The sequence below is a fragment of the Nothobranchius furzeri genome, unplaced genomic scaffold (assembly GCF_043380555.1).
Source record: "Nothobranchius furzeri strain GRZ-AD unplaced genomic scaffold, NfurGRZ-RIMD1 Scf057, whole genome shotgun sequence".
Classification (NCBI taxonomy): Eukaryota; Metazoa; Chordata; class Actinopteri; order Cyprinodontiformes; family Nothobranchiidae; genus Nothobranchius; species Nothobranchius furzeri.
Genome location: NW_027223074.1, coordinates 48732 through 75342, shown reverse-complemented (window position 1 = coordinate 75342; position 26611 = coordinate 48732). Strand labels below are relative to the sequence as shown.

At 40.8% G+C, this 26611-nt stretch overlaps 1 protein-coding gene across 1 annotated transcript in view; it reads right to left on the bottom strand.

Moving 5' to 3' along the window:
- The window catches only part of LOC139064860 (CUB and sushi domain-containing protein 3-like), a gene marked incomplete at its 3' end in the record, with an annotated part of 179952 nt that overhangs the window by 143240 nt on the left and 10101 nt on the right, over nucleotides 1-26611 (bottom strand). The window contains exon 4 of the mRNA XM_070547853.1: nucleotides 8800-8912. Within this exon, the coding sequence (XP_070403954.1) occupies nucleotides 8800-8912 (113 nt within the window). The remainder of the gene's footprint in view (nucleotides 1-8799; nucleotides 8913-26611) is intronic.

The following is a 26611-nucleotide window of genomic DNA, read 5'->3' as shown; positions in this document are numbered from 1 at the left end:
GTAATTTAATCCTGTTGACTTTACTTTTCTAAAAGGCAATTTTAAAAGTCAACATTTTCTAAATCTTGTCATCCCTGCAAATTTCAGAAGGGCTGCCAGACATATTGTGAGTGAAATTTAAATGCTTTAAAAAGAAGTGATTTCACTCTTTTCACAGGAACACGGTATCCTTAGGCAGAGATATTTGAATTAAAATGGTTAATTCCTTTAATTTAGGTCTATCAGCATAATGCTCCTGGCATGTCTTAAAACCCTGCCAGCATGAATTATTTTGAAGCATCAATTAGGCATTTAAATGGACAATTAAAAATAATTGGTAGATTTGTTCGGGTATGCAGAAGAGCTGCAGGCTTTTATTTACAAAACAGTCGAGTTCAAGAACGTGCTCCTGTCCTGCATCCAAGAACCCGGAATGGGTCCAGCGCACAGAGACACACACCCAAACACACCAAAACAACACCGTCTCCCTTTAAAGTGGTCAGCAGCAGGACGTCATGAATTCTTTAGTTTAAAATGTAGCCAAACTCTTCTGCCAAATGACGTCCTCCTAAAGCCCCATTACTCTCCGGCTATCTATCTGTTTTCTCCTCTTCTCAAGGTCTATTAATCATCTCTCTGGATCGCCCCACTTGTCCACCTCCTCCCCCTCACTTTTTTCATCCACTCATCCTTTTTTGCTTTGTTTTCTTCGGCTGCCTCGCTCGCCCCTCTGCCCCGTCTCTACAAACTTGGGCATACATTATTATGAGATTATTATTAATTCAGGACTTTATAATTTGGGTAGCAGCAGAAGGAGGAGGTGGTTTGTATGAGCCAAATGCCTGACCTCAAACACACACACACACACACACACACACACACACACACACACACACACACACACACACACGGAAGGAAAACCGTCTGGCAGCACCCAGAGCCAAATGTGTCCCTCCGAGGTCTCATAGCAACGTCTTATAAACCCGACTAACCCCGCCAAACCAGATTTGTTCATTTAGAGACAAATTTGGACCAATCTTAATGCACCATGAATGTTTACTAATACCGCAGAAGAGTTCCTACCATCACCACTTGTAATCCTGAAGAAAAGCAGGATGTAGTGAACCAGAACAACATATGGGCTCCAGGTGAAACAGCACAAACGCCGTAATCGTGTTTTATAAACTTCAAAGGATCTTATGATATTTTTGGCGCGTCATTTTCCAAATTAACATAGGGCTAGACAGGAAATCCAACACGGTTTCAGTGTACAATCTCCAGTAATTTAAAAAATAAAACTATTGCAGTGATGCAATTTTATATATATATATATGAAGCTTACGTGTGACCTAACAGCTTATTTACCCACAGCATCGTTCTAGAAGTGCAGCGGTGTGTTTTGGTGGCTTTCCTCCTGGCGGTGGAGGAACAACAGAGTATGACATCAACCAGCGATATCAAATGTGATTTCCTTCGTTTTGGTTTATTGGCAGATTGCATAAACAAATCGTAAGCTTTGAAATGTCGAGGGATCGTGCGATCTTGCGAGTCAAGCGAAGAGTGGGGCGGAGAAGTTGCTTCAGTGCTGAGATTCTCCCGGTGTGCACTTGAGTTCTGTGATTATCGTGAGTAAACCATTCCACACCGCTTTTGCTTCCAGTGTGCAGTAGCATAAGAAGTAAAACCGTTAAAGAGCAAGTCACCCCTTACAAGACGCGTGCTCCACTCCCACTTCCTGTTTGAAAAATGCAACAAATGCTGTTGCCTAGCAGACCAAGAGGGTGGAGCCACTAACAAATACACACACTCACGACATTGTGACATCATAATGTACCAGTTTACATCATAGCATACCTCTTAGCCAATAGCGGTGACAGATTTAAATTCAAATGCAGTGAAGAGTTTTTACCTGACAACGGCACAACACTGGCAGTTTCAGGCAGAAATTTTTAATTTTAACTAAAATGCACTAAAGTGCAAAACTATTGACTACACGTGTCTGCAGCACGATTAGACACGCATTTATATAATTCATCAGGAAAAAATACGTTGATTTGAGGGGTGACTTGCGCTTTAAAGTCTGAGAAAAAAAAACTAAACAGGGTTGACAGTGGACTACGCAACTTTCATTTTTATTATGCCGATATGTGCTTTAAGGTTAATGAAATGTCACTCAGACCCCCAAAACCACAGCAGCTGTGGCTACATTGTGTGCATTGTATGTTAGTATAGTTGCTAATGCTAACAAAATGCTCTGTTCTCTCCTGGACGCTAAACCAACATTATTGTTTCCCATTACGAGGCAAGATGGGTGAGTCCATGAATGCTAATTTTTAAAGTGACGTAGATCTGAGTGTCTTTTCTGACCCGAATATTTCCAAGTCTATTTCCAATTTGTGGCAAATGCAGGAAATTGGGTTAGAAGACTATTTTCAAATAGTGTTTGAACTTAAAAAGAATAACTCCATTTCCGTAATGGCTTTACCAAAATGTAAAGCTGATAATAATATAAAGGTTTATAAGGTGACATTAAGAACGTAAACTAGTAGGGTCAGATACTCGGTCATCCGGGAGGGGCTCGGAGTAGACTCGCTGCTTCTCCGCATCGAGAAGAGCTAGTTGAGGTGGCTCTGGCATCTGATTAGGATGCCTCCTAGATGCCTCTCTGGTGAGGCTTTCTGGGCATGTCCAACCGGAAGGACACCTAAAGGGAGACCAGGACACGCTAGAGGGACTACGTCTCTCGCCTGGCCAGGGAACGCCTTGAGAATGCCCTGAAGAAGCTGGCCCAGGTGGCTGGGAAGAGGGAAGTCTTGGCCTCCCTGCCTAGGCTACTGCCCTCATGACCCGACCCCGGATAAGTGGAAGAAAATGGATGGATGGATGGATGGATTACAAACGTAAACTCCATTTCTATGAACAGAGGCTGTTCAATGTTTTAGTTGTTTCTCTGCTTCAACGCAACTGATTTCAATCTCAAGGTGATTAACAGGCTTCTGTGGAGCTCCATGAGCTGTTGAACAGGTGAATAACCTGTGTTGGAGCCGGGAAACAACTGAAACATGCTGGATACTGGCCCTCGGGGAAGGGAGCTGACTACCCCTCATCTACAACATGTAAAAATAACATTTTTCATACCTTTTGGACAGAAACACACTTCAAAATGGCAAAAACCTGAAAGAACAAAATGTGAGCCTTTTGAGCCAGCCACACTGCCCTTCTGCTAATGAGTAATAACCAACAGGTGACTGACAGCTGACATGAAGCAGCCAATCAATCATACGCCTGTTAAAATCTTTTCTAATGAATCAACTAACTTATCCCACTGACACCGCTCATTAACATGCTGATTAACCTTTTAAACCACTTAGGATCCATTAAACCTGTTAGGAATGAATCTCAAGGGGGGGGGGGGGGGGGGGGGGTCAGCTTGTCAGTCAATCAGTCAAGTAATGAGTCTGGAGGATGGAAAGGGTGGAGAGAGTGGTTGAATTAGAGGAGAAAGGTGAAAAGTAAAGACTGGTGAGGGAAATGAGGATGTTGGAACAATGGAATTAGAGAAAAATAGAATTCTTATGTAAACAGGAGGAGGGGAAAATGAATTCTTTTCTAAAGCTCTGTCACAGGATTTTCTGATTTCTTGCCTCCAACATGGTAGCAAGCTTCCCTGTTTAGTATCAAGGCCCACTCAAGGAGACAGCAGCAGACTTTGCTAAAAGTGCTTAGTAATTGCTGAAAGTACACAGAAAAGAGAGAAGAGAAAGGTCTTCACCCGACCTTCAAACTCCCTGGACACTAATCTGATAAGGTCTGAGGAAAGTGAGCCAAATTCACAAAGACCCTGACCCACAGTGGGTGCTGGACCTCCAACTCAAATCTTGGCACCACATGCTCCAGGACAGCCCTCAAGCTTTACTTTGTCACATTCCTACTGGTACATGCTGTTAAGTACATCCTTTTAAAAATACTTAAATTAATGGGTTTCAACAGTAATGATTGTAATTATTCTAATAATTTTTGGCTGTTGTGTTCTGCTTAATATTTGTGGTAACACTTTAGTTTAAGGAACACAACTTAACCATTAATTAGCTGCCAATTAATATGCATATTAGGGGACTACTAAGTTTGAACTAGTCATTATTAAGCACATATTAACAGCTTATTACTAATGCCGTAATTCTACTTCTACTTCTAGTACTTCTACTACTTCTTTAAAAGCCACATATTGATTTGATCTAACTAGTATGTGCACTAATCTGCAACAAACCATGTACTTTCAGTTAACAAACCATTATGAATGGCTTATTATGACAAAACTCTTAATTTATGGCCTGTTAATGTTAGAATTACAGCATTGGTAATAAGCTCTTAATAATAGCTTAATAATGACTAATTCTGACTTAGTAGTCCACTAATATGCATATTAATTAGCAGCTAATTAATGGTTAATTTGTGTTCCATAAACTAAAGTGTTACCATATTCGTCCGTTAAACTCTGCTCATCATTGCTTTATTTTATGTTTTATTGCATATGATCAACTAAAAGCCTTTCACATACTCAAATAATGCTATTAGACAATGATTTAGACTTCCATAGTATTTGTTATTATTGATTTTCATTACTGACCTACCACTCAGCGGTTCAGACTGTGATATCCACCTCTACGCTGATGACACCATTATTTATTGTGCTAAGCTACCCTACAACGTGATTTTAATAATGAGCAACTTCTGTCCTCTGATAAAGTTCTTTTAAATAAAAAAATCATTTTTGATGCTGTTCCAGAAAGAAAGCACAAATAACTCTGGCAATAATCTCATTTTGTGTTTAACTGTTTAAGAGGACCACACAGTGGGATTGTGCATCTTGTGAGGTTATTGCTCTTTAAATGTCTAAATAAATTATTTAAAATATTATTTCATAACATTTTTCAGTTAGTGTGTAAATGCTGTCAATAGCATGAAAAACATATCGAATATTTTAATTTTCCAAATTTTAAAATTGAATCACAGAGTGGCACATTTGCATTTTCTTACCTGCAAGGTTGCTTTGTGTGTGTGTGTGTGTGTGTGTGTGTGTGTGTGTGTGTGTGTGTGTGTGTGTGTGTGTGTGTGTGTGTGTGTGTGTGTGTGTGTGTGTGTGTGTGTGTGTTAAATCAGCCTTCAGGAAGAATTTATTTAAAACCATACACCAGCACTAGTCTGGCCTGTCAGACTCATCCTCAGTTTAAATCTGCACAGAGAAAGAGTTTGGTAACTCACAGGCAGAGAGACACATGTGGGGCGGGACCAGGCAGCTCAAAAATAACCAATCAGAAAAAAGATGGAAATGCCGACTGTACCGAAGAGCACTGTAGTTTTTTTTAGTATCTTTTATTTTTAGAAGAAAGGCTGTTAGAGCTTCTGCTTGTGGTTTTAAAGACATTCAAGTCATTTAGAACAAAGGAAAGAGCCGCAGCAAACTCTGCTTCAGTCACCACATTTATGACAAACTCAGCGTTATGGTGTGTGACGTACGCTACTCAGCGCTGATTGGCTCGGTTAGAATTCTCAGAGGGTGGGATTATTTGAATAAGACAGTTCTCAGACGCTTTCTCTGTGCAGAATTAAACAGAGGAGGAGCAGGCCAGGCTACACCAGCGTAGGAAAGTAATTCTAACCTGAAAGAGACACCAGTGACTGTTTTTAAATCTTTACCTTTAATAACGTCAACGTTTCTAAAACTCACATGGCGTGTTAAAAGTTCAGACCTCTGTTCCATTTCTGTCTGGAGGAAGACATTTCTGGTAAAATTCATGCACATCCATCCAGTCACTCAGAAATCCAGGCCAGAAGAAGCAGAGGGATCAGCTGGGGTCATTCAGAACTTAATAAGCCCATTACTACTGTCCACTGGAAAAATGTACACAGTTAATATCAAGTTATTACTGGATTAATGAAAGTTTCAGTTGCTGTAATTGGTTTAATTGACCAGAGTTCTGAGACTGTCACAAGCAACTAGTGCAGACGAAAAATTAATGGCATCCAGAACCTTTTTCCTCATCTAAATATTTGATTTAGTCTAATTGGATATTTTAAGTTCCCAAAAATAACTTGGCGTGGATGAATAATCCATAATCTGGAGACATTTATTGGTTTAAACTGCATTCAGAATATAACCAATCGATGGATGTGGATGAATGGATTCAGTTCCATCAACAGCTTCAAGTTAAAAGAAACTAATTTATGCTCATTGTCCAATAAAATATATATTTCAAAATTAGCACAACCCCAAATTTTATGATCAGGGGGCCTCACAATCTGCTCTGATTAGTTAATGTTTAAAATTGTTGTTCTTTAATTCTTCAACTCATCGCTAACTTAACTCCTGGAGCTGGAACATTTATATTCAGTGTTTGTTTCTTGCTAAACTTTTATTTAAAAGTAATTTTCATGTCTTCTTCTTGAAAAAGAGAAAGAATTGTCAACAGAAAAAAGAAAGTTACTGTGGTTTTTATTTTATTGCATTCCATTTAGAAGAAGCTGTTCTGTGAATCTAGCTTTTGTTTTGTAAAACTGCAAAACAAGCAGAAGAAATGGAATCTTGACTAAAAACGTGAAAATGAGGATGATTCGCAGATCTGTGGCCAGCTCATGTGACCGGCCCACCGACGGCTTATTGACCTCTCTAGTGACCAAAGTCAGGGTCCAAAAACTCTGTTCAGCAATCAACCAATAACAATAAACACAGGGACTGACTCAAATACTAGTTGTGAGAGACTAATGGGAGAGTAGCATTAGCAACATTAGCAACTACGGAAGCTCCACGCAAGAATGTGAAACATTGTTTTTGGAGTTCAGTTCAGAGTCAAATAAAAGAAGTATTAACGTTTAATAGTTTCTCTTCTCTACTGTCATGGGTATCTGTCGGCTTTTAATGACGTGTGCTTTTCGGAGAGTAGCCTAAGCTTGTGACGTTAGTGTGCCCTGCTACAGCGAAATGTTGTGTACTTTAGGGCCGTACAGTGAATGAAGCAGTCTTTCGCTACAGCCGGAAAAGGCTTTGTGGGAAAATACCAAAATGGAGCTGAGAGTGTGGCTGTGAGCGCAGGGGCAGATGATCGACACCCATCAAACTCTGAGCCGATGTAGCTACAAGCTAACTCGCAGCTAACCAAAGCTAATAAACGTTGGTGGGTGTTTGCCATAGTCTGCCGTCTAGGCTGTAACACTTTTAATGTGTGTTTGAGGCTAAGACCTTCCTTGGAGCAAGCAGGAGGCAAGCTGCTTGTGCTAGCGCTAACGGCTCATTTGCTAACCTGCCACCACCACTCTAGTCATTCAAATTTTTAAGCTTTATTAGCATCAAAATGGATGAGTTACAAAAGTCACCCTCCTCAGAGTTGTCATGACAGTAAACCAGGCCTAATAAACCTAAAATGGTTTTCTGAACTAGGCTGTAAACATGTTTATTACTGCTGTTAACTTTGCATTTTTAACATGGGAGTCAATAGGAACTTGCTCCTTTCTGGAGCCAGCCCCTAGTGGAGGATGGTGGGAACTGCAATATACTTCCACATTGGCTTCACTTTTGGCAGACAAAGATTCCCCATTGGTGTCGCTATACCAGTCTAAGAAAGACATACCAATCCGATCAGATTGGGACATCACTGGTTGAAAATATCCCCAACATCAAGTTTTAAGGAGAATGTGGAAAAACGAACATTTTGAGGTTTTTTGTTGCTTTTCTTGATTCTGTTGGTTCACTTTCTCCATTACTCAAATACTTTATATAAGAAAATAGAACATGATTTATGATTCCAAGGACACCAATCTTAATATGCTGCTAACACCCTGTGTGTTTATTAATGCCTCTGAGTGCACTCCTGTCTAAGATGAAGGGTGTTATAAAAGACAAGAAGGGTTTGTATCAAAGAAACACAAATAAAGGGGTCATTTAAAAAGTGCTGTGTATTTGAGACATATTTTAAAATGCTTTCTTAACAGGAAGAGACACTGCTTTCTAAGGCACTGATTCATGTTTTATTTTACTTTTTCCTTATAAAATGGTTATTCTGGTAACTTTGAGTGTAAAGAGGGAGGAATGATGGGATGAAGTGATGTGACAAGTCATGTTGCATGACCGTGGGCCTAATGGAAAATATCGCCATGCTTTCACTCAGTTATAAAAAAAACTTCTATAGTGCATTTGATCAACAGGGCTATGACTTCTAGACCGATTTCCCTCCATCATTCAGCAATACCCCCCCCCCCCCGATTGTGTGTTTTATTCACAGGGTGTTGTAGGTGCACCACATGCCTCTGGCCAAGAAGATACAAAGCATCTAAGTGATGCCAAACAGACTTGAAAGGAAATTTCAGGCTGAAAAACAAGCTAGAGTTTTTTGAAAGAAAAAAAAAAACAAGTAAAATGTGTATAAAAGCACCATCAGGTCCAGTTGTTCTGTGCAGTACAGTATTATTACTGCTGGGAGACACGAGTGTAGCCAAATAAATCTCCACCTGCTTTTTTAGCCCTTCACAGGCCATTTTACAAAAGAAAAAACAAACTCTCATTAGCTTGAGATGGCAAAAAGAGAGAGATGCAGAAAGAAGAAGAGGAGACAAGACAACTGGAGGCAAGAAGCAGGAGCTAAAGCTGGGATGGCCGGTTGTCAAAAGGAACAAAAACACAGAAAACGGGAGAATAACAAAACATTTTGAAAAGTCACATTAACGAGTTCTCATTATGAACTCCCAAAAAATCCAAAATGTGCAGGTGGTTTTTTATTGAGCGTGCGCATTTGGATGCTCACATCTGCTAACACACTCTCCTCTTACCTTGATAATGTGCAGTGAAACCTCGGTAACGGTGGTTGCTATCAGACACAAAATGCAGCCGCAGCCAGTTCTTGTTGCTAACGATGGGAGAAGGGACGTTACTGCCTGACAACCTGGGAGGGAGAAAGAAAGAATGTGTTTATTAAACAAGAATACACACACACACACACACACACGCACGCGCGCGCGCAAAAGGAAACTAAACTGTTTTGGCGTGCCTTTAGCACCCCCTAGTGGTTGATAGTAAAAACTAAAGTAAAACTTCTCGCTGTGTGTTCATCTTTTCAACAGCTGAAACGTCTCCCCAGCCTTCATTAGTGTCTACAGGAGCGGCTCATCACTAAATTACACAAATCAGCTGTGTTTATGATCTAAAACATGAAGGAGATGTGCTGGAAGCAGTCTGCAGCGCCAGGTATGCCAGCTCCACTTTACTAAGTCCAACAGGGACCGGACTGGCACTCTGAAGTGGCAAGTGCAATATTCTGACCACAGAGGGTGGTGGGATTTGAGGGACATTTCATTAACTCTGTAAAGGGTCATTTTAGCACATACTGGCTCAAGAAAATGACTTTAAAATATGAAAAAGTCGCAAAGCATGCCTTAAGGAAATATATAACAGTATTGTTCTTTAGCCTTTTCGAGTGTCTTTGAGCAGCTCAAACCATTGGAGCACCGTTTAGGTGTTAGCTTTGTGCCAACACAAGGACATCTAGTGAATTTTCTATTATTTCTCTTGGCAAAATTGTAGAAAGTTGAATTCCTCAACTTTGTATTCACAAAATGGTTCGACCAACACTGACAGCTTCTGTAAAAGCAACACTGGCAAACACAGAAGTTGAGGAATAGATTTGTCCACATGGAGCTGAGCTGATGTCCAGTTTTGTTGCTTCTTTAACCCAATTAAGTCTTCTTTTCAGCTGTTTTTATCCATGACATTTACATTAAACACATGATTTTGTAATTTGCTATTTTAAAAGAATAGGATTGTTCCAGAAACTTAATGAATGTAAAGCAGCTGGGGAACAGATGTAGCAGAGTTTGAGTTATGACTGCATGATGTGATGAGGTCAGTTTTTAGCATTAAAAACCAGATGCGTTGGTTTATTACATCTTTGTTGCAAAAATCTAAAACATTGAATTAAAGCCCTAATGTGTAAAAACATTCGACTCCTTAGCGCCATGCAGGTCAAAATAGGTACTGCAGCTACAATAGCCCACATGCATCAAAAAGGTGATGTGAAAAAAAGCACACACCAGCTTTCAACTCAACCATCACAAGAAAAAAAATATGAAAAATTAAGTTTTGAACACAAAACCCCTAAAAGGTGCCTGTTATTATTCTATTATTAGCCAACTAATGGGGCCTCCAGCCTTCTGTTTCACCAAGTATCACCAACCCAACCATCCATCTCTATTGGGCCATTCCCATCTGTACCGGGTTGGCCCGGGCCGGGTAGCATAGGTTGTTTACATATCTGGGTGGCCTGGTATGTTTCCGGGCCAACCAAGGTTCATTCTCAGCCCTCTTCTCGAGGGGGTCTGCTTCAGGCCGACCAGGGCCAACACACCCACTGCTGACAGCAAGTTCACACCTTCCATTAGAGCAAGCCTCTGATTGGTGGGTAGAATCAGCCCACATGGGCTTAAGACAAGGATGTGTGGAATCAACCGGGCCAGGCTAGGGCAGACTGGGGCTACCCGGCCCAGGCCGACCCGGTACAGATGGGAATGGCCCATTAGGTTGTTTGGGTTGTCGACACCTGGAGCTTTACCTACCGAACCAACATGTGATGTGTGTTGGCCACATTGGCTGAAAATCCACCAAGAGAACATTGTTAACAAAGAAGGTAGCACCACAAGATTGTGAATTAAGTTCCTCTTCTCTCTCCTTTGTTGTTCCCCATCTTTATTTCTTTACTTTCTATATATTTTTTCATGTAGGCGGCCCTGCTTTCACACTGGATTATTCATGTTTACAGCCCTACTTTCATTTCCTGCAAGGGCATCATTACCCAGAGCGCATTGTGTGCATATTCAATTTGTTACAGTATTAAGACAAGAAAAAAAATCATTAATCTGTATAGAAAGCTTGTGAATGTGACATTTAAATATTTAGCTCAGAAAGCACTTAGCCACTCTAAGCTGCATGATGCAGGTAAAATCAGAAGAAGTAGAAGAAGGGCTGAAGGAACGACCTTGGAACTAAAAACGTCACAGATCAATACCACAAAGACTGGTTAAAGACCTTTTGACGCTTCTTGTGTCCAAAACTTCTTCCAATACAAATAATCCCTTTATTACTTTCATGAAATTTCAGCAAATAAGGAGAAAATACATTTCTACCAACTACTTAAGTGGATAGCTACAGCCCAAAATGAGCTAATGCTTCCATGTTACCAGCACCTGATGCCCCATGAATCAGCCCCATGTGGACCATTTGTTATGTATTATTAAACCATTCATCTATGCTGATGGCTCTCTCTGACTGTTAAGTGTTCAACCAGGTTATTTGCCATAAAAGCACTTCAGTGAAGCCCTGTGGTATAGATCATCTTCTGAGATGCTGATGTGATATATTTTTTAGTTGCATTACTTGTCAGCCGCGATAATGAATCCTCATTCATGGTGGATGCGGCTTGACTTTTCCCACTTTATAAATTTTATCCGCCGAGCAAAACAATCCCTTCGTGGATACTTCAGATTTGAAACCAGATGATAATTTGAGTCAGACGGAACCTAGAGAGAACACACATTCACATCAAAGCAGCATAATCCACGATGACGGACTGAAAGGTGCTGCAGTGCACCCTGTGATGCATAGCCTAGTTGGTTAAGTTGATATTTGGGAGTTTTGATAAAGGAATTTTTTATTCATTTGACTGGTTAAGCAATGGCAACACTCACTTGCTTTAGAGCTCTACAGCTGACTCATTCTCTGTGGTTTTGCCATGCAGTGATGTGGATACATAAAGACCAGCGTGGGGCCATCAAACCCCCGTAAGTGTTGGAGTTGCTGTCCCTCAGGGCCTTGCACCATCCCTAAGTGTGCTTTAGTGTCCAACCTCACCCCATCCCCATCAGGAAGACATGGGACCTCATATTTTAGAATAGAGGAAGTCAGAGAGACAGGTACAGATTAGAGTCCTTCTGAAGAAGCCTGACAAGTCACATCCAAGAAAAATATCAATCATTGGATAGGACCCTCCTAAGTGATGGATATTTGGGAGCCTTCATGATTTATAAATCCTTTGGTTGAGCAGAAAACAACCATTTTATTAATTTTAGTTGAGATTTAGTCATTTTTAGAAACCAGAACCTTATCTGTGATAATGTGATACAGCTGCAAGGCCTCAAATGAGATGAGCCATACATGTGGAAAAATATTTGAAGTGACTGTGTGTATTTTCCTTGGCGATAGGGGGCAGTAGATACCTAAATCGTTGCAAGCAAGAAGTATATTTGTGTTGGAGTAAGACCTTACCAATGGATGCCCATTAGGGTCAAAAATTCCTCGGGAGGGAAACTTCCAGCAAACTGACAAGCACATCAGACTCCCTTTCATCACTGGCAACAAGTGAAGAGATAAATGCGTAAAACAACATTTATGAAAGGTGAACGTTTTGTAACCGTTTGTTACAAATCAGCGAATGAATTTTGTCCTCACGGACTCCCGTAGAAGGAAACATAGCATCTAAAACAGCGTCGCCCAGAGACTTAAGGTGTTTGTCAATGCCAAGGAACCTTGCCTTGATGTCTTGGCCTCGCCCCGGTTGCCTAGCAGATACGTCATCAGGAACCGCCAAGGCGTGGTCCAACTTTCATGTTCTACTGAGGCGTATGTTCTCCGTTTGTTAGCCGTTTAGCTAGCTGAGCAAGGATACACAGGAGGTGTCTCGTAGCCTAGCCTTGGTAAAAAAAATTCCCAGAATGCAGTGCGGCATTTTTAAAAGGATGGTGAACCACAAGCCAGCAGCTACTTCTGGGGCAAATTTCAAGTTTAAATGTAAGTTAACTCATTTCAAATGTTTTTTTAGAGCCAAAGAAGTTATCTGTTGTTGGTTGGTTGCTTAGTAGTTGCAGCTTGTGTGGCTAGCAGGTAGTAACACAATTATATTTAACAAATATATACACAATTTACAAAGTAAAACCCTCATTCTATATTTATATTGAAACTAATACGTATAAAATATAACGTTATCTTCCGTGTCACGTTACGTGACCACCGCGGAAGCATGATGCAAGTCTGTTCCATTTAATCGTTTTCTTTGATCAAGCAAGGACAGTGTCCTCGTTAGCAAGGCACCTGGCCTCACAAGAGATCGCCTCGCAAAGCCTTTGACCCACTCCCACGTATTTTAGACCTGATTTTTATGGTTATATGTTACAAAGCAGCCAATATTTTTCAACCACTGGGCTTCATTTAATTCGTTTTCAACAACATTTTGATGGATGTTTATAGAAAATGACGGTAAAGACTACACATTGTCTCTTTAAAGAGCAAATCCACCCAGTAACAGAGTTGCATGCCACCCACAATGCCTGTTTGAAAAACGCAGAAAAAGGAGGCGTTGCCAGGCAGACCGAGAGAACGGTGCTGTGGCAACGACCAACCAGAAAATCAACTGTTAGATCATGTATTTGCCTGACGGAGAATACAATGCGGATGTCATATTCAACACACTCCCACCCATGCTCTGGATACCTTGAAAACAACGTCCCCCCCCCAAAAAAAGATATACCGACAAAAGATCCGTGCGCACCCCCCACCCCTGATAAAATTTTCCCACCCCCGCTAATAGCCGTGGCCATTAACCTGAAGCGGGAGCTACATTGACAGTTTCAAGAAGAATATTTATTTTTTAAACAAGATTCACCAAAATAATGACTCCACGTGTTTGCAGCACTATCAGACACTCATCTATACAGATGATATGTAAAAATAAAGGCTATTTGGAGGTGACTGACTCTTTAAAGTGCTTTATGGAAGAAGAAAAAAGGTGAAAAGTTGCTCTACACTAGAGTTATTTGTGCTGTAAACTTTAAAGGAGCATGTTCACCAGCTCTGTGATGTCAGGCTGAAACATTGTGTTCCTAAATTTATCATTCTAGACAGAAGGGAACAGTGAAAAACAACAAAGCAACCCGAAAACCCACAAAAGGCTTCCCATGTTTCACGTCGAGTTAAAAATATTGTAGTAAAATCGAAACAAGATGGAAGGAGCCCCAAAATTTACCTGTGTGTGTGTGTGTGTGTGTGTGTGTGTGTGTGTGTGTGTGTGTGTGTGTTGTATGGAGAAAGATCAAGTAGAGTTGCCAAAAGAAGCAAGAGAATATAATTGATTAAATACGCAAGACCAAAAGACCATCTCTGCTGTTCTCCGTTGCTCTGCCTACCGTCCTGCCATCCATTGTCTCCTACAGCAAAAATACAAACCAGCTAGCTCTCTGAGAATGGAGGGAGGAGAGGAGAGTGAGGAGGAAATAAAGAAGCGCGGGGTCTAAAGGAGGCAAGGCAAGCGATCAATGAAGCTTAGACATTGAGACACTGGAGGGAGAGAGTGCTGGAGGTTGTGAGCTGAGGAGAAAGGAGGCAGAGGCTGACAGAGGTACATCACTTTATCTGCTGGCTTTTTAATTATTCATCTGAGCGTTTCAGTGGAATGAAAGCACACGACACACAGAAGCTGTGTGCCAGAGCCGTTCACAGTGTGGGCAATTTATTAATAAAACATGTAAAGAAGAATTAAAGTGAAAAAGTCATTTTCTGCCATGCTGAACACAGGGCAGTAAACGTATTATCATATAAGGAAAAATGATTTTCCCTTTTTACAGTTTATTTACAGCAACTGCATGTATTTTATTAAGAATACAGGAAATAACAGACAGAACATTTGTTCTCATTGGCTATGTTGGTCTTTTGGGTCACCAGCTACAACGATGTTCTGCTGAGCTGTGGTAACCTCATGGAGGGTGCCGTCGGCTTGAACACTGCTGCTAACCACTTAATCATTCTCCCTCTCCTGATAATAACATTTTACTTCCTTTGACGTTGGATGTGCTACTGCTAGTTTACCCGTTTAATTATAGATTCACTAGGATAAATACAATAAAGTTTGTCTCTAACTAGATAAGATATTTACTAAGAAATCACAATGTAACCATAGAATTAGGGATGACAATATATCGGCATCAATATCAGTATTGGCCGATGTTGGTCCTTTTTTTTAACATATTGGTATCGACCTGATAAAAAAAACCAGGCCGATATTATCAACTAGGGCCTGCACGACTTTATTATTTTTTTAAGTCGACAGTCAAGTAATGAAAGTCGAGTCGACTTCGACTAGTCGTTGACAAATCATCGTCATGACCGCCCCAGCTGTTCCCCAAATTTGGTGCGAGGAGGAAAGTAAAGGGGGTGGGGGTGGGAATCCAGCCGTTTGAGTTTTAAACGGCTGATGCTTCCCAGAAACGGGAATGAGCGAGAGGACGAGTGCAGCTGAATGCAAACATAGATGGTCGCAGGGTTCGCACGTGTGTCGGCGTGCATATGCAAGCTCTGGTGAGCGAGTGCATCTGTTCTTTAAGGGTTTGCATCGTAAACCAATCAGAAGCTTGGAGAGAAAAACAGTTTTAATGTTTGCACACAAAAAAAAAAAGGAAGTGGAAAAAAAATGGCTGCCCTAATTTATCTTGGAGACGATTGTCCTCCTGCCGAGAGCTTTCCTGGTGGAGGACAACCCCACCTGGAGGTTGTGAACTCTGATCGACCCCGTTTGATTGGGTGCAGGCCGAAACACACACACACACACACACACACACACACACACACACACACACACACACGAAATGAGAGAAGAGGGGTGGGAGAAAAACAGCGTCATTAAGCTGTGAGTGATGAGTGGCAGCCATGGGTGACATCCTCCCCTCTTTCTCTCCCCCCCCCCCCCCCTCCATTGCTTTGATACTTTTCACTCCCACTTTATTCACCCCCTCACTCCATCCCTCAACCCATCAACTCATTTCTTTCACTCCTCTGTTGCTTTGCCTCCTCGTTCTCCACTCTCTCATTCCTCCCTCTTTTGCACCCGGTTTCTTTCTTTCTTCTTCTTTTTTGGTCTGCTGTCAGTCTCCTTTTCTTCCGCTCTCGTACACCCCATCCTTCTAGTGCTTCTTTTTCTATCTCACACAATGGTGCTTTGCTCGGCCCTATCTGGCTCTCTGGACTCGGTCCTGCAGACGCTCGGCTCCTCCGTGCAGAACTGATCCCAAATAACTGGAGCAGCAGGGCACATTCAAGCCCGTTCCGTCGGCAACGACTGTCAGAAAACAACATTTAATAAAATATTCAAGTTTTTTTTTAGAAATGTTATAATTTTGTAATGATTTAGATCAGAAATACCCCAACAATCAGGTCTATACTGGGACCAGTCCTTGGATCCTTTCCCACCAGGCCCCACAGAATACAAGTAAAGTATTATTACATTTTCCTCATAAGTTCATGAATTCTTTGTAAGGTTATTTACTTAAATTGTATTTTGCTAGAAGCATGATTAGCCCCGCCCTCCACTACTCTGTAAAACTCTCTTGTATCACTTGCAAGTCGCTTTGGACAAAAGCGTCTGCTAAATGCATAAACATAAACATAAAACTGATCTGTGATGCAAAAATTTGACCTAATGTATTGTTCCAGCACTGACATTAAGTGTGCAAAATTCAGAACGTGCAGAACAAACTAAAAAAATCTCTGATGAAAAAATAAAAAGTGCTTTCTTTAAGTCATGTTAGGATTTAGATGAGAACACAGCAAATATCAGCAAATGTAGAGTAAAATCAATCTGACCTTTTCTCAGAGCCTCCAGATTCTGTTCCAGAATTCCATATTTTTTTAAATCAAAAGTCGTTTATTTTGGAAAACAAAACCGTCCCAAAAAAACTGAAATTGAGACAGCGTCTAACAAAAGAATAAAATGGATTACATTCGGCCCTACAATAATGTAAAATCAATGATTCGACTCATTTGGTACAAATTAAAAGATCCTCCCAGCTACTCAAAACTTTTTCTGCAAAGCCCGTGTGTCTCCCAGCCCTCAGCGAGAGGCGAGGAGTGTTATCCATCCTCTATCTTTGCACGTCTTTGACATCACTGTCAGATTCATCACCCAGAGGCATCTTAGGAGCACGACTCCCATATCGCAGCAGAGAAAGCAGCACCAAAAGCGGGAATAACCTCGCCGAAATGGCTTTTAATCTACGGGGCGCTGACTGTAAAAGTAATGCACAAAAAATAAGCTTCACGTCGTTTAGCTAAAAGTGAAAATGTAGATATGAATGTGGCACGGTTTAGCTAAATATTTAGCTACTTTGCAAACTGATGCAATGGAAGTAGGTCTACAATTAAAGCTGGGTGAAGAGATCCCCTACCTAACTAACATCTCTGAGAAGAGCTCGGCAGATATTGTTTATTTATTTATTTATTTTTGTCAATACCAAAATTGTGGGATCATGGTCTGATTTGTGTTGCCAGTATTTAATATCTAGACGTTTTCCACCTTATTTTCATGCTAAAATGTCACTCATAACATCAGTAATCATAAGGTTGCAGGTTCGATCCCAGATCCGACCAGAGAATGCAGCCGTTGTCTCTTTGGGCAAGGCACTTAAGCTGCCTTGCCTGCCAGTGGCGCCAGTGTTCATAGACCGCACCTCTGTCAGTGTGCCCCAGGGCAGCTGTGGCTACAATGTAGCTCATCATCACCAGCGTGTGAATGACTGATTTTGTTGTAGAGTGCCTTGGGGGGTTGTAGACCCCTAAGAAGACGCAATACAAGCACAGGCCGTTTACAGAACACTGACACTGAATTTGTTTTTGAACCAGCTGTGAGATCTTAATTCTGTGCACGGCTCAGTGTTGAAATCAGACATCTAATTAAAGTTAATCAGTAAACTGACCAAGTATTAAATATTCAAAACTGGTCAATAAACATAAATTATTGTTAAAGTTATTATGAGGATCAGCACCTCCAAATCTGAGACCATGGTTCTCGACCGGAAAAGGGTGGCTTGCCAACTCCGGGTCGGGGGAGAGGTCCTACCTCAAGTGGAGGAGTTTTAAGTATCTCTGGGTCTTGTTCACGAGTGAGGGTAGGAGGGATCGGGAGATCGACAGGCGGATTGGTTCGGCGTCTGCAGTGATGCGGACACTGAGCCGATCTGTTGTGGTGAAGAGGGAGCTGAGCCAGAAAGCCAGGCTCTCGATTTACCGGTCGATCTACGTCCCAATCCTCACCTATGGTCATGCTCATGAGCTTTGGGTAATGACCGAAAGAACGAGATCGCGGATACAAGCGGCCGAAATGAGTTTCCTCCGTAGGGTGGCCGGGCTCAGCCTTAGAGATAGGGTGAGGAGCTCGGACATTCAGGTGGGACTCGGAGTAGAACCGCTGCTCCTCCGGATCGAACGGAGCCAGTTGAGGTGGTTTGGGCATCTGGTCAGGATGCCTCCTGGACGCCTTCCTGGGGAGGTGTTTCGGGCATGTCCTGCCGGCAGGAGGCCCCCGGGTCGACCCAGGACACGTTGGAGAGGTTACATCTCCAATTTGGTCCGGGAACGCCTTGGGGTCCTGCCGGAGGAACTGGTGGAGGTGACCGGGGAGAGGAGGATCTGGAGCTCCCTAGATGCTGCCCCCGCGACCCGGACCCGGATAAGCGGAGGAAGACGACCTTAAAGTTATTTAAAATACAAACACAGATATATCGATAGGCTGGTATATCGAACCTGTTTGTTTGTCTTAACAAGAATCTGCTGACAGGATCATTAGTGGCCGAAGGGACTTCCATGATCTCACCTTTAAAGACACTCTGGCACCTTCAATAGGACTTTTTGAATGCAGCTTTTAAAATTTGCACACTATCTAAATATTTAGGTTAAACATACCACATTTATATAGATTTTAACAATTAATTGTACCGGTGTATATATATGGAATTTTTTAATTACATTTAAATAGAAAATAGAATTTTTTAAAATGTGCTGCGAAATTTACTTACAAAATTCAGTGCCTAATATTAAAGGTGTGGAACACTGAAAAACCATTTTTTGATGATTATTTCTGATTATAATCAGTCATTCTGAGTTTTGCATGCAGGCTGAACATTAAAAATAGTCTCCTACACCTATCTCCTGCAGTAGCTTCTGATAGAAACTAGACGGTGAAACTCCAGGATTTGAAAATCCCGACAGATCTACGTCACGCTGTCACTTAACATTCATGGACTCATCCATCCTAACAGCAGAGAACGTCTTGGCTAGTAAAAGCTAACTGTTAGCATTAGCACCTTCACCACATTGCATAACTCCTCCAGGCTTGTGTTATTTGTGGAGACGAAGCATCAACATTGCAAAGCAAACAGAGTCAGTAATAGTCACGTTGCTGTTATCCAATCAGAAGTGAGATGTCCAAATATCAGGAAAGACTCCAAATCCTGCCGTCTGAGGCTTTTTTATCCTTCAGCTGAATTCTCCGTGCCGATACAGAAACTTCTGGGCTTTTTTTCCCCAGAGTGCGATTTACAAGGCATTCATTTCTACCGGAGTCTACAGAAAATGTATTTATTAAACGAGTGTTCAACACTTGTAACCAGAATAAAAAAATTAAACAAAGAGAAAGATCTGTTTAGCGTCAAAACCCGAAGTTTTATTCTAAAGAAAGTAATTTTACTCTCGTATGGAGTAGCAAACCCCACCAACAGTAATTTTATTCATGCAGAAAAACAAAATAATACAATGTCAATTATTTTTTGCACTGTCATGTCAACAGCAGCCGTTGCTGCTTTAACGGGGGGACTCTATAAAATATTCATGGCTGCATGCACTTGCATTGCTGCAGCTTCTTTATTTTAGATGCTTTGAAAAACTGACTAAAATGAGCAGGAACTGCTAGAGCTTCATTCCTGTGGCGTTCCACATTCTAACCTGCTCATTTCTGTCCGTCTGCCCAACTTCATGTACTGAGTAGAGCAGAAAATCTAGCGAGGTGACGGGGTAATTGACTGAACTCGATAAACGTGACGTTAATCAGCACAAGCAATTCAGCTCCTTGATCTTGTTTAGTTTGACAAAGTTTAATTAAACATTCGTGACGTTCACAAAGCGCTCAGCTAAAAAAACACGTCTTCATTGCCTTGTCAAATATTATATTTAATTAACATTATTTCTACAGCAACTGCAGTCGTTTAAGGAGACCTTTCGAGTTAGTCAGTGTTCGTTTTCAGACAGGAACTAATCCAGGTGTTCCAGCTCCTGTTTCTCACACTGATAAGCTGCTATATTTTCAAAATAAAGCAAAGTGCAGACAAATCTATTCAACAGCTGTTCTTTGTACAAAATCAACTAGTTGTCTACATCCTGCTAAGATACCGGACATTTTTCCTTTTCGTTCAACAAACAAAAATAGAAAAGATGTTTTTATTTTAAATCAGTGGAGGTAAAATCAGACCTTTTCATAATAAAATACGGTTTTTCTCTTCTTACAGAAAGCAAAAGTCTAAATACAAAAGTGATATTATGTGTTGACTCTTCTAGACTCCTTATTTTTACATTTGCTGCTTTTTTCAAAGATTATGTTTAATTTAGAGCTTTACACAACTATTTAGGCACGAGTTGACAAATTTGAAAATGTTGATGAGAAAGTGAGAAGTTTTAATGTCCTATAAATTGAAGACAAATGATCTAGAAGACTCCCACCAGTATGAATGCTACTATTGAGCTTTCTTGATCTAAATATATACCGCTATCGGCCGAAAATAATGATAAGCCAATAATATCGGACATCCCTAATTGTAGTAATGGTAGGTATGTAATCTAATGTTTCTAATGTTAATGCTAACTTTAGCTACTGATCCATAAATGTGAACCACATGCGTCTTAACTTTAACATTAATTATACTCTATTTTATGAATTTTGTGTTACTCCATGCATTTAATGGGTGGAAATTTATGAAGTGGCACACCTGAGTGCAATATTGTGGCATATGTATCAATTATGGAAACCCAGTATCATTAGAAATCATTCCAACACTGTAAAAAAATAGCCGTGCATTTAACAGTGACACACCGTAAAACAATGACAGGAAAAACCTGTCATCTATAAAACTATTTAAAACTTTTGATTTCACGTGAAGTTGCCGTAAATAAATCAGTGAAAACAGTTGTTTGTACGTGTTTTCTTAGTAAAAAAAAACAACAACCACATAATTCTATTGTAAAACACCCTTGCGCCCTTTTTGTTAACGGAAAATTTCCTCATAGAGACAATGTATAGTTTTTACCATTAATGTCTGGAAATATCCATCAAAATGTTGATGAAAAAGAATTAAATGAAGCCCAGTTGTTAAAAAATATTGACGGCTTTGTGACAAGTAACCATAAAAGTCAGGTCTGAAATAAATGGGAGTGGGTCTGTCTCTGGGTGTCGCCATAGTAGATGCTATGTTTCCTTCTATGGGAGCCGATGAGGACAAAATGCATTTACTGATTAGTAACAAACATTTACAAACTTTTTCATCATTCTTAAATGTTGTTTTACACATTTACCTCTTCACTTGTTGCCAGTGATGAAAGGGAGTCTGATGCGCTTCTTATTTTGCTAAAGTTTGCACTCCCCAAGGCTTTTTGACCCTAATGGGCATCTGTTGAAAAGGTCTCACTCCAACACAGATATACTGCTTGCTTGCAACGATTTTGGTATCTACTGCCCCCATCGCCCCAAAAAATACACACTGTCACTTTAAAGTTTATAACGGTAAAAACTATGATTTTACATTTATTTATCACAAAAATAGGGTTTTAAATTGCTGGTAATGGTGTAAGGAGTTTACTTCCTGATTCCCAGAGCTGCTGTTCAATACCGATGTCATTACTGACTCGGCACTTTTGACTGCTATGATTTTCACACAAGTGCAGGTGAAAGACATGAACAGCATTTATAACTAGTTATGACCTTAATGGCAGGTTAATGGTTATTTCATTCTATGAATTGAACAGTGAAAGGTGATTGTGTGTAAGGAGGGAAACTGTTTAAATTTTGTTTTTAGTAGAAAAAAATTGTTTTATTTTATAATTATGTTCAGGTAAATAAAAAAACATTATTTTTTTAAAGTAAAATACTGACTTCAGTACCAGTTTTAACTGTAAAAACAACAATAAAAACACTTTCTTACTGTTTAAAAAAACGTTTTGCCCATAATTTAATGGTACTATTCTGGCAACCCCAGCTGCCGGCGTTTTACTGTAAAATCTATGTTTTTTACAGTGCGGTTTCTAGTAAACAATTCAAAAATTTAACAAAATTCCCGATCTTACTTTGAAAACCGTTGCTTATGGTTTCCATTATTTTAAAAAGCGTATTGCCACTATGCAAACTCAGGGGCTCGACACACGGGAGGCGACAAACGACCACAATCAGCGAAATTTGTCGCTGTCGCTTTTATTGCCTGACACGCGGGAGGGGATCCGCGGCAGCGGCCAGTGGCAAAGCCGTTCTGTCCCAGGGCAAAATCGAAACTTCCGTTGTTTTGTTTGGCTGTGTCAGGTTGGAGGGAATTAAGGTTATTTAAGCTGTTCAGAGTTAAAAAAGTGGTAGATATAATGTTTCACAAGGTGCTGCTAGAGTTATGTGAAATCTTACTTCTGATTTTACTATGTAAAACATAATAATAATCAACTTCTCCTCCATGTTTGCTCTGAGATGTACGGAGCATCCGGTCCGCTCATTGGCCAGTGAATGAAACCTCCGTTGATTGGTCCTCGTCCGAGCGACAGCGATGAAAAGTTGAAAATATTTCAACTTTCTGGGATCGCGTCGCTGGGTTGCCTGTGCACGACACGTGCACGAGCGCAAAATTTCACACGCACGTTTTTCGCGTTTCGCTTGGTAGGAGGGAGACCCACGATTATCGCTTTGTCGCGCATGTCTCATTGAAAATGAATGGAGGAGAGGCGATGTCGCCTCCCGTGTGTCGAGCCCATCAGAGTAAATAAAGAGATGGTGGTACAGGATTTAGACTTCAATAAATATCACGTGTCCTCGTCTCAGTTTCATAAAACCTCAAAAATTCCATTTCCTGGCATTCCTTTGGTTCCAAAATTCTAAACAACTTTCTTTAAAAATGATCAAAACAAACTGAACAAATTAAAAAATGAAATATCTCATTAGCTCATAAGTCATATGTAAAACACATCAATCATTTTGTAACATTTGCAAAAGAGATTTCTGTCGTTAGAGCTAAGATAACTCCCTATTACTCCATGTTTAGCGAAGTGGTGGCCCTGTCAGAGACCCTTGAGAGGAAGGAGGCGAGAAGCAGATGGACCAGAAAGGGACAACAGGCCAACGTTTGGGTCATCACACTGAGACAGGTGATCAGAGACAAATGCTCAGGTGGACAGCCAGCCAACGAGCCGGATAGACTGTTGGTTTGATGAGAGCAGGGCACGGCGACGAAGAAGAGGCTTCCTGCTGTTCATTCAGAGACAGACGACTTAGAGGGTTGGGGCTGAGCTTATACCCCCTGTAGCGGCTCTGGAAAGATTTTAGAGGAATTTTCCGGGGCAACATGTGGTGTTGAATCCCCTTTCAACCAAGTTACACGATGACGCTGACGACGCTTAAGTGATTACGTTGTGTAACCCTGAGCAAACTGCGGTCAATGAGCGTCTTTCAAACTAGTCAGACAAAATCGAACAAAGCCGCACTAACAGAGCTCGCTTTGATTCTTTTCCTGAGCAACACGCTGAATGGACAAACTGTCTGCTAAATGGGAAAGGAAGCAGCTCCTGGAAAATATGCGACAGTCATGTGTTCAGACTTCAAACAACACAACTTTACTGATCTGTGACCTTTGAGATACTCCCAACTCTGAAGTGTGGCTGAAGTCAAACTATTTTAGGGAAAAAAAAAGAAAAAGTCCTGAAACACGAGCAAAAAACCAGTGGGTCTGAAAGAGGAGAGTATTACAGTTGCCTTTTTGCAGACGTCGAGTTCATGCTCTTGTAACCTGTTCACTGCCTCTTGAGCATCCGGCGAGAGGACGATAGATGAGGTTGAGAGACAGGGAGGAAGATGAAAGAAAATATGAGCAGGGTAGAGTAGAATTGAGTCAGTGAGATAGAGATTGATGACAGATAGGAAGATAAGAGAGAGCTTACGAAGGGTAGAGAGGAGGTTAGTAATCCCCCCCAAAAATACGAGCAAGAGGAAGAGCGGTAGAGGAAGTGGGATGAGACAGATGAGGAAGTAGAGGAGATGGTACGGTACAACCTTCCCTCGTGTCCTCTCTCAAGGACATAATGTCATCTAACTGTATCTACTCCTGGATGGCTTATCTGTAGTAAACTAGTGTCACAAACATATAATCATTGCGTCTCAGTCCACTTTATCGGTTAAACAATCCTTTGGGGATGAAAATCTTTGCTCCCTGACTTCTGCCCACTTGTATGGATGTTCTAAAGCCACAAAAACAAACACCCGTAGTACCCATCACCGTCTGTTTCAGGCCAACATGCCCTACGTGCAGTGTTGCGAAGAGAATTTAGCACAAGCTAAAGTGCGTGAGATCAAAACTGAACTGATGGGTATGGAAAAGTTTTACCTGATCAGACAGAAGAGTACACAATCCACTGGAGAGAATGACTGATTCTGCAGTTGTAAAGAAATAACTACTTGTTTGTTTAGCCCACAAAGTCGATTAGCACCCGTCATTGAAGCATGAAGTGTACCAATGTCAATCAATGACAACAAAAGAGCTCTAACAACTATTTTAACGTTACAGTTTTTACTTCTCATGACAATTATGTCAAGAACCATACCTAGAAACACCAGAGATTACCTCAAGGCCTCTTAGCTGTTTTGAGTTTATATAATTTCAGTCATTACTCTGTTAGTATGGAGCTTTTTTGTTCAATGCACAATTAACTTTTATTTTACAGAATATATAAGATTATTTAGTTGTCTTAGTACGGTAATAAGTTCAAACTGCAGTAAATATAGGGATGGGTACCTTTGACATTTGAGTCGATTCGGTACTAATTCCCGGTACCTACAAATCGATACCGGTACTTAGCGGTACCAATTTTCGATACTTTTGAGTGTTTAATATTTTTAATTCTCTTTTATAATTAAATATATATTTTTCTCAATATATAACCATATTTGATAAATATCACGATAAACAACATACAACTGTTTGTATTTTAACATCGTCCTTGTAGTTTTATAAGCTGATAATTAAACTGAAGAAAACATGTTTACTGTGAACTAAATTTACTGTGTATCTTCATTCCTTTTGCCGTCTTTTTTCAATTGATTTTTCCTACTGGGAAGTTAGAATTTCCGAGGAGAAAGCGAATGCACCCTTAGGTGATAACAACGGTGGCAATGGAAGCTAACATCAAGCTAACGTTATCTTGAACAGTTTATTTAACTGCTGGAGCAGATTTAAACGATGCTGCCTCACACTTAAATCGTTGTCACTGGTTTCATCTTCACCCAATCACCCGTCGCATTTAGTAAAGTGAAGCCAAACTTTAGAGCGCGTTCATGTTCTTCTAGTCGGAATTTCGGAGTTCCGAGGAGAAAGCGAACGCACCATTAGTGAAACGGAAGCTAACAAATCAAGCTAACGTTATCTCAAACATTTTATTTACCTACCGGAGCTGCTCTGTTTACAACTCGCTCGCAGCGACCGATGACATTACGCTCTTGCGCATGCGCAGCTGTCTAGGCAAGTTCTCGTTGTGAAGGACGGGTACCGAAACGAGGCACTGTTTCAAATTAAGTGAATCGGTGCTCGGTCGGTACTGTAGAATTCGGTCGGTACCTTAAAAAGTACCGAATTTGGTACCCATCCCCAATTAAATATGACTGAAAATTTGTATTTGTTGGCTTAAAAATTTGAGAATTTTTCAAAAGGCCTGAAAATCCAATGTATGAATTTTTACTATTACAACTAGAACCTTCCCCCCAGAACAAATGGGTCTCCACACATGGACCCCAACTCATCCAGACATCCTATTACTGGGATTACTTGCATAATTTATCGCCAACACGTTAAAGTGGTCAATCGGCTTTGAGCTTGCATGAAAAAAATTGCTGTAAACTCTGATAACAACAACCTAACATTCAGAGATTTAACTCATCCGCTGCCAGCGTTTCTCACCGTTTCTACAGTTTTTTAAGAGTCACAGAACGTTGCGCGCTAGGATGATGTCGACTCCAAAACAACCAAAACAAAGCGGAGACTCACATCAGGAAGTGTTTCGAGCGTTATCCGTTCTTTCGTAATCTGTTGTGGAATTGTGATCGGCAGACGCTTTTCCGGTTCGCGCCTCACTTTTTTTTTTTACGGAAACGGCCCAAAACGATCCCCTAACACATGGGTGTTCTGCTTCCTGATCATGTGACGTGTGACGTATGCGGAGGAAGATCGGCTTTAGAGCTGAGATGTTTGTTCTCTCAGCGTGGGAGCTCGCTCCGATGCCCAAACAGTAAAAAAAATGCAAATGACGACTTTAGTCGTCATTGACAGTGAATGAGTTAAATGTGCAACCAAGGCAATCTACATTGATCTACGGCAATATACTGTGAGCCTTTATCCTAGTTTACATGTATGTTAGAAATACGCAATAGCCGAAGGAATGGACAACAAAGCTGCAGCACAGCTGATTTGGTATGTACTTTACTGTTCGATGGTGTTACACGTATTACATCGTGGAGATGATATTTTCAGAAGACTACTTCTTCTGGTAGGC